The sequence below is a fragment of the Cucurbita pepo genome, chromosome 1 (assembly GCF_057944985.1).
Source record: "Cucurbita pepo subsp. pepo isolate OVF chromosome 1, ASM5794498v1, whole genome shotgun sequence".
Classification (NCBI taxonomy): Eukaryota; Viridiplantae; Streptophyta; class Magnoliopsida; order Cucurbitales; family Cucurbitaceae; genus Cucurbita; species Cucurbita pepo.
In genome coordinates, this window is record NC_141798.1 from 19,145,311 (window position 1) to 19,153,887 (window position 8,577).

Sequence of the window (8,577 nt, forward strand, 5' to 3'; positions counted from 1 at the left end):
GATGAATAATGTTCCACAATACTTTTGTCCATATGCTTCAAAATATGAAAAGTGCTAAAACCTATAGGATTATCTAATTCTAAAGCACATTCAAAATATGAACTTATCATGCGCATTGGTGGAAATAAATAGAGCATTATGCATTAATCATCGGGGAAATTTTTTTTTTATTAGGACTTTTACGTAGGCGGCGAAGTTCTTTAGGTGTCGTTAGAAGAATGTTTTTATAAATCAATAATAAACTATAATAAAAGTAGACATTATTCTAAATTATTTAAACTAGTTGAAAAATTAAATTAATCAAATTTATGTTGCTATTTAAATTAAAAATATATATATAAAAAAGATATAAAGGCCAACAATCAAGAATAAATATACTAAATTTTTAAAAATAAAAATAAAAATAAAATAATAAGAAATTTTTATGTTTTTTATTTTTTAAAATCTATTTTCAACGATAATAAGAAAATTTTAAAACTTCTAAATAGGTAGTTCTAAATAGAACGGGTAGAAGCAAATAATATACAAATTCTTAAAAAGATAATTTTATTTTACAAACAAAAATATAATTATAATAAATTCAAATTTCACTATTACAAAATAATAATAATATAAATAAATAATTGGGCCGGACGGAAAAGGAGGAGACTAACCTATATATGAGGCCGAAACATACCGGTACGTTTATTAGGATTTTACGCGTCGATGGTTATCCTCTTTGATCCATTGCTTATTTGTACTATACTATATAACAGCATAATATTATTTGGGGAAACTAAGATGGATTCATGAACAAATTATTATGACGGAGGCAAGAAATTACCATTATTTGAGAGACACTTTGCTCAGCTGAAGCTCTGTAATGAAGGGAAATAAAAACCAGATGAATACAATGGCAGTTGCATGAAGGCTCTGATTTATAATTTAAGCAACTTCGCCTCACATTTTTCCTAATGATTCTTATTAGTAAAATTACATGATCCTTAATTTTGTTTTAATTTATTTTTTGTATATCATGATCCGTAATTAAACTTATTAACTGCATGATCTGAGAAGACTAAGCACAATCCTGAAGTAAATAACCCTGGACCTTAGATATTTGTTTTGTAAATCTAACCAAATCTAGATGCCCCAGGAATATTATTAAAAGCTGTGTTATTTCTAGATTGCTTTTTAGTTGTTCATTAAAAATCTAGAAAGAACTAATATGACACATATAAGATTAGAAACGTTAAGAATTATTAATATAGTATTTAATATTTACATAGATGTGGAGACTATACCTGGTCTTCCTACTTCACCACTGGGAGAAATTTGGACTTCCATAGACCAAACTTCATCATCAACAACGGGTTCAAAAACTTTGTTACCAATGGCCAATTCAAAAGGGTTCAAAACTCTCCTGACATACAGGAAAGAACATTAAATCGAACAGATTAAGCCATCCATTTTTTCAAAGAAACAAACGGCATACTATTAGCTATGCAATTATCATTAAGGTTGCAGCATACCTACGCCGGTGAAAAGTCTGAAGCTAAGCTCTTAATGAAGTTGTGATTTTCAGCTTTGCTGTTAGTGTTTGGTTCTAGCGATTGAGAAGATACTTAAGAGATGTTCCTCTTTCCTCTGTATGTTAACCACATTATTATAATTCCTTGAATTCAAGGTTGTAAACAGTTCATCGAGTTTCAATAAATGAAATCAAATGAACTATATATAGGCCATACCTGGAATCATGCGCCGATTACGCTTGGAATCCGGTAACACCTGTCCCTTGGAATTTTCATTTTCACGCCCATTAAGAGCATAAACTTTCCTCCGGATATTTGATCTTGCTGTAAATACGATTCAATCAGCGAATAGCCAAGTATACAAAAAGTAGTAAAGGATCAAACTACAGAAGATGAGTTTCCTTCAGCTATCATTAAAACCAATCACCACAAAAGAAGATCATAACAAAGAAACATTTAGTGCGAACATAGCACACTACTGGCGATCCTACCCTAACATAAAGAAGCTCAGCGCTGCAGCGATCGCGCACAAAAGAAATGTGCACGGAAGCAAGACTAGAAAGCTTGGAAGCCGCATCTAATCAATAAAAGATCAATTCAAGATTCAAGCATCTACGTGATCCAAGTACGATGTATAAAAATGAAGGTTCTATAGCCATTTGGACGCAAGAGATTATGAAACACCACGCGATATGTTCAGAATCCGAGTTTCTAAGTATAAATTCCAAACAGCAATCAGAGGCGAAATGAGAAGCTCGAGTCTACATCATAATCAACAAGAAAAGCAATTCGAGGTTCAAGCATCCGTCTCATCCATTCCTTGTAATTTTAATAAAGAGTAAATACAATAGAGATTCCAAACCACCATCCCCTAGACATAACAAAGCTCAACACGGAAACGATCGCGCACAGAAGAAACGTTCACAGTTGCAAGATTGAGAAGCTTGTAAGCAACATCATCATTCAATAAAAGAATCAATTCAAGATTCAAGTATCTCTATTATCCAAGTATAATGTATGGTAATCAAACCTCAATTACAATTAGTACACAAGAACTAAGAGAAGATGAAATTTCAGAAGATGCGTACAGAATAAGAGTTTCCACATGCATTCATCGTTTCTTCAAATAGATAATATAACAGAAAAAAGCGATAAACAAAAAATTCCAGAGTCAACGAATCCACTATTCATCAAAGTGGCTTATCATAGCAAAGAAATAACAGTGCGACTCCATTCCGGATGAAGAACAAGAAATTAAGTTTCACAATTATGCTTTCTCGATGCTCTGATAGTCGCACGACACGCTTAGAACACAGCAATTAAGATTACCAAGCGAAAACGGGAGAAAAGAAACGAATCGAAGTAGAAAGATATAAACAGAATCGAAAACGAAAGTACCTGAGAGTTGAGATTCTTGAAATCTGTGCTCAGAGGACATAACGACGGATTCGAGCTTTTCATTCTTCATGAATTATCTCTTGACAAATCATAATCAACAAGAAAAGCAATTCGAGGTTCAAGCATCCGTCTCATCCAATTACGATACATAAAAATCAAAATCCTATAATAATTAAGAAAGAAAAGAAGATGTAATTCCAGAAATATATGCAGAATTCAAGTTTTCATCCATTCGTTGTAATTTTAATAAAGAGTAAATAAAATAGAGATTCCAAATCACCATCCCCTGGACATAACGAAGCTCAACATAAAAAAGATCGCGCACAGAAGAAACGTTCACAGTTGCATGATTGAGAAGCTAGTAAGCTGCATCATCATTCAATAAAAGAATCAATTCAAGATTCAAGTATCTCTGTTATCCAAGTATAACTTATGGTAATCAAAATTCAATTACAATTATTACACAAGAACTAAGAGAAGATGAAATTTCAGAAGATGCGTACAGAACACAGCAAGAGAAAATATAATCATGTAATCATCGTTACTTCTAAGAGAAAATAAGAAGAAAAGCCATAAACAAAAAATTGCAGAGTCAACGAATCCACTATTCATCAAAATCGCATATCATGGTAAAGAAATTACAGTGCGACTCCATTCCGGATGAAGAACAAGAAATAACGTTTCACAATCATGCTTTCTCGATGCTCTGATACTCGCACGACTCGCTTAGACCACAGCAATTAAGATTAACAAATGCGAAAACGGGAGAAAAGAAACGAATCGAAGTAGAAAGTTATAAACAGAATCGACAACGGAAGTACCTTAGAGTTGAGATTCTTGAAATCTGTGCTCAGAGGACATAACGACGGATTATCTCTCGGCAAATTGATCCAGAAGCAGATGGAAGGACGGAGAGAGGATTTTATGAAATTTGAAGTTCCAAATGATTAGAAAAAGGCAAATGGAAGGAAGGCGGGAGCGGGACACTTATATATTTTGAATTATATTTACTTATAAATTTGAAAATTTTATTTTATTTGATATTATCAAATACTAATTATAAAATAAAGTTTAGTGTAATAATTAAACTAAATTGATGTATTAACAATTTTTGTAAGATATAAATTGATTCACTTATTTATTTATTTATTAAAATTGAAAATTTGAGAGTTTTAATAGATAAATATATTTTAAAAAGTTTCCATAAATATTTTTTTAATAATTATCCATCTATCTAAATATATATTAAATATTTAAATATTCAAAATTATGATGACCATCCAAAATATGGCAATAAATTGTTATTATCCTAAAATGTTAACTAATAATTATAAATATGGAAATGCATTAAATAATTATAAATCTGGGCATTTAATATTGAAATTAATTTTTATTTTAAAATGATTTTTTACAATATTTTCAAATTATACAAAATTTTAAATGTCATTTTTTACATGATTTTAATTTTTTAAGGCCGTCTCCTTTGGGTCATATTTAGTATGAATATTAAATATTAATAAAAAACTAAAAATAAAAATAATTACTTGCCTATTATTTTTGGTCATTTTCACATTATTTTCCTTTTATCTCTGAAAACATTTTGAATTCAATTTTTTTTTCTCCACTCGAACCAATTTGTGTACTTCTTCGCAACGAGCCACTCACATATATAGATAGGCATTACAGAAAGCTTTGCTTTCTACTTCGGTTGGTCCGTTACAATAATGAATAAAAAAGAATGAGATTAGTTCGGTCTTCAGTCTTTAGGTAATGAATTTGGATATCGAAGTTTTAGTTATTGCATCTCTTGCTTGGGGTGAGCTTGTTAGTAGCATAGGTCGAACCTCGGGCTGTTTTTTCAGGGCTGGAACTTGATTTCCACTCCCAATAGTCTTTCTTCAGTAATTCGCTTGGAAAAGTAGTCTTTCGTAAACAGGAACGTAACGCTTCACGACTTCTTATATTTAAAGTTGGTCATGTAGCTACTTCAATGATACTATTTTTCCGTACCATTATGAAAGAAGATTCATGTCAAATATGGACTTCGTTGGGAATGGAAAAAATTGGATTCACTTTCATTTGCATTTGGTATTTTGCTTTAAAGTCTTTGACATCTCGATACTCGATCAAATCTTGTTTTGTAAGGATTGAATGTTTGCCGATAGTTTCATATTTAGTAAGTCTTGAACTACTTCTTTTGAATTTGAGATCATTGAAATAAGCAAAAATACAATTTATACGAAAAAAAAATACTATTTATGGGAATTTCAATAAAATATCCCTCCTCCTTTGTGGGCGTTTGAACCTACGAGAAAAGAGGCCTCAGCGAACTGTCATAATTAGTGAACAAATGTAAGCTTCACTGAGAGTACGGAGTACTGACCACACTGAGGGACAGACCCTAAAGCAAAAGACAGAAACGAGCATAATCAATGTGTTCAAATTTCTAGCCTTGCACCACCATCTAATGGACCATGGACTAGACGCCCACGGCCTGAAAGGACTATGTCCAAGAGACCACTGCCCCGTGTAGTTGTCTTTCTCGTTCTTCAAGTGATTTAGTGGCATATAAATCACAGAGCTTAAATGAGCCAATTTTGAGTAATCGATCTAATACCCTTTTAAGCTGTTCCGAGCATATAATTCTTAATTTTACACTAAACCCGACCATTTTTTTTAACGGTTCATAACATAACTTTTTAGTTTCTCTCTCTTACATGCAACGTATTGTCTCAAACCCGAACAATGGCTCGAAAATATGGCAAGTATTCTTGCCAAAACTTTCAAGAGAGAAGCCTATATTGGAAATATGTTAATGGAGTTTGGATGCCATTTCTGCAACGAACACATAACCCCTCAAAAGCATCGATTCATGCAACCCAAATTCCTCCATGGCGTCTCTTCATGCCATTAAATACCAACCCCCAAGCCTTCTCCATTTCCTCACCATTTTTTTCTTTTTTTTTTAATTAATTTTTTTTTTTTCTTTTTTTTTTTTTTTTGTAAATGGCTTCCTCTTCCTCTTCGTCTTCCCCACGCGCTGATATTTACACTGTAACGCAAGAGGAATTCAACGTGTTCCACACGATCGACAGAACTCTCTTCAGTCGCATGGTGTTCACACTGGGCCGCGACCCGGAGGAGTCGGTTCGGGTCATGGGCCTCTGGCTCTGGCTCGAACAGAACGGCGAAGAGTTCAATTTAGTCTACAAAATGCTGTCGTTACCCGACGCGTTGGTCGACGCTCTGTTCGACGAGGCTGTCTTGTCGTTAGCCTGTATAGAAAACGACAAATTCCCCTTCGAACCGGACACGTCGATCGATATTCCACTCATTCAACACGTTTCTAAAACCCCGGTTTCCCTCCGGTTCTTCCATGAGAACCGGCTAAGGATCCTCCGTGGCGTTACCAAGATTTGTACTGATATTTGCTATCGGGCGTTTAAGGACATTCTCTACGCGCTTGAAACCCAGCGCGTACTTTCACGAGCCTCCGTGCCCGTTCCCGCGGTTCACGGTGGCCGTGGAAGTTACTTTGCGGCGGCTCCGGCTAGCCCGCTTGTTGTTCCAGCTTTTGGATTTGTGAATGTGAGGGGAGAGAGTTCGCCGCCGTTTCCGCCGCCGTCGACGGCGAGTCAGAGTGCGAGAGTGGGTAACCGGAACGTGATTTCGAAGAGTGAAATGAGTGATTTGTTCGGTCGTTTAAAGCTGAGGAGTGGGAAGGAAGAAGGGGAGGCGGTTCCGCCGGACGAGAGGACCATTTTTCTGACGTTCTCCAAAGGATACCCAATCTCTGAGGAGGAAGTTAGAGACTATTTTGGCAGGTTTTTTATTTTTTATTTTTTATTTTTTATTATTATTATTAAATTTTATTTTTTTTATTTTTATTTTTATTTTCCCAATATTTCTCTATATTCCTCTGCATGTGGATTTTTTTGTCAATATTTTCTAGATTATCGTGCACAGTCAAAATTTTCATAATTAGGTAAATATTTTAAATTTTTTTTTTTTTTAATTCCCTTCCTTATTTGACTTTTTAATTTTTTTTTTTAATTTGAAAATCTTCCCATATAAAGATTTTATCAGTACCCTAAATGGATCTGTTTGTTGGATGATGAAGGTCATACGTCTCTAGGTTTATAATCAAGGAATACTATCTCTATTAGTTATGAAGTCTTTTTGGGGAAGCCCAAAGCAAAGCCAGGAGAGCTTAGGGTTAAAGTGGACAATATGATAACATTGTGGAGAGTAATGTTCGTTTAACATAATATAGAGTCATGACTTAAAATTTAGTCGTGACAATAGACCTAAAACATGGTATCAGAGTCCTGTCCTAAAACTTAGTCGTGTGAGTCAATCTGTCTTCTTCTTCTTCTTTTTTTTTTTTTTTTTTTTTTTTTTTTTTGTCTAAAATATGTTTTATTTGATTAAAAATTTAAATATTTAAAGAAAAAAAAGAGAGAAAAGGTCACTAAATTTTCCTTATTTTGTTTAATGAATGTATAATAGATTAATATTATGTATAGATTTTAATTTTAAATTTTAATTTTATTTTTAAAAAATTATATACACAAAAAATTCAGAACCTTAAATCTAACGTATGAAAAGCTGATTCTGGAGCAGAAGATATGGAGATTTCATAGAGAGCATTCACATGCAAGAGGCGCAGCCGCCGGAGCAGCCGCTGTACGCCCGGCTCGTCGTCAAAACGGAATCCTCCATCGACCTCGTCCTCGAAGGAAGGACCAAAGCTAAATTTTCCATTAACGGCAAGCACGTTTGGGCTCGAAAATATGTCCGTAAAGCCCCCAGGTCGCCGCACCGACCTTCACCACCGTCGACAGGACCGCCGTCTCCGCCGCTGATCGATGGAGTTAGAGCTTTCAACTTCCCCCCACCGCCGCCTGCACCCTGATGTTCTCCGGGAAGCCGGATGATCTGTGCCGTTTGTGTGTTTGATTATACGAACTGTTTTTTTTTTTTTTTTCTAAATATAGTTATGTATGTAAGGAATAAATTAAATGTAATTACGTGTCTCCCAATCTCAGTTATTATAATATTATATTGAGAATATTGTATTAGTGTTTTACTCTTATGCTGATATATACAATATAATTATAAAAAAAAATCTCTTACGCAATAATTCAAATAATAATAAGAATAATAATATAAAATTTCAACCATATCCTTATCATGCAAGACCCGGGAACAAATTCACAACCATATGGCTGATGGGTGATTACCGACTCTGGCTTCATGCAAGTAAGTTGCAGCCTATAATCAAAATTGAGGATGGGTTTTTGGGGTTAGCACACTCTCCCGTGATTATGACCCTATTCCAGTTGTTGGATGATGAAAATATGACCCTATTCCAGTTGTTGGATGATGAAAATCCCAGCTAATTTAGGGAATGATGAAGGGTTTATAATCAAGGAATACCCTATCCATTGGTTTTGAGGCCTTTTGTAGAAACCCAAAACAAAACCACCAGAGTTTGTGTTCAAAGTGGACTCATACCATTGTGGAGAGTCGTGTTCGTCTAACAAAGCCATAAGAGTTTATGTTCAAAGTGGACAATATCATACCATTGTGGAGAGTCGTGTTCGTCTAACACTAGCCACCATAGCACGTGTTGTGTAGGATGAGACATGATGACTTGACATCATTC

General features: G+C 34.4%; 1 protein-coding gene and 1 long non-coding RNA gene across 4 annotated transcripts; one reads left to right on the forward strand and one right to left on the reverse strand.

Annotated features, from left to right (window-relative positions):
* Positions 1-360: 360 nt before the first annotated feature.
* On the reverse strand, positions 361-3,868 carry LOC111779426 (uncharacterized). Of its 3 annotated transcripts, none has more exons than XR_002812701.2 (7): positions 3,731-3,868; positions 2,910-3,072; positions 1,728-1,835; positions 1,512-1,626; positions 1,284-1,402; positions 824-857; positions 361-739 (listed from the first exon to the last, which is right to left on the reverse strand). It is a non-coding gene; the product is annotated as an uncharacterized LOC111779426 (long non-coding RNA). The 3 variants fall into 3 exon arrangements; XR_015411903.1 differs by having other exon boundaries at positions 361-744; XR_015411902.1 differs by having other exon boundaries at positions 361-857.
* Positions 3,869-5,874: 2,006 nt separating this feature from the next.
* On the forward strand, positions 5,875-7,951 carry LOC111792024 (uncharacterized). Its single transcript, XM_023673435.2, has 2 exons — positions 5,875-6,733; positions 7,533-7,951. The coding sequence occupies exons 1-2, from the start codon at positions 5,916-5,918 to the stop codon at positions 7,822-7,824; spliced, it is 1,110 nt and encodes a 369-aa protein (XP_023529203.2). The 5' UTR covers positions 5,875-5,915; the 3' UTR covers positions 7,825-7,951.
* Positions 7,952-8,577: the final 626 nt, after the last annotated feature.

What these genes read in the sequence shown, in the direction of transcription:
- LOC111792024 (XM_023673435.2), top strand. Translation starts at nt 5,916, where the DNA reads ATGGCTTCCTCTTCCTCTTCGTCTTCCCCACGCGCTGATATTTACACT. An exon ending in GTTAGAGACTATTTTGGCAG is followed by an intron (nt 6,734 to 7,532) that starts GTTTTTTATTTT and finishes ATTCTGGAGCAG; the next exon opens with AAGATATGGAGATTTCATAG.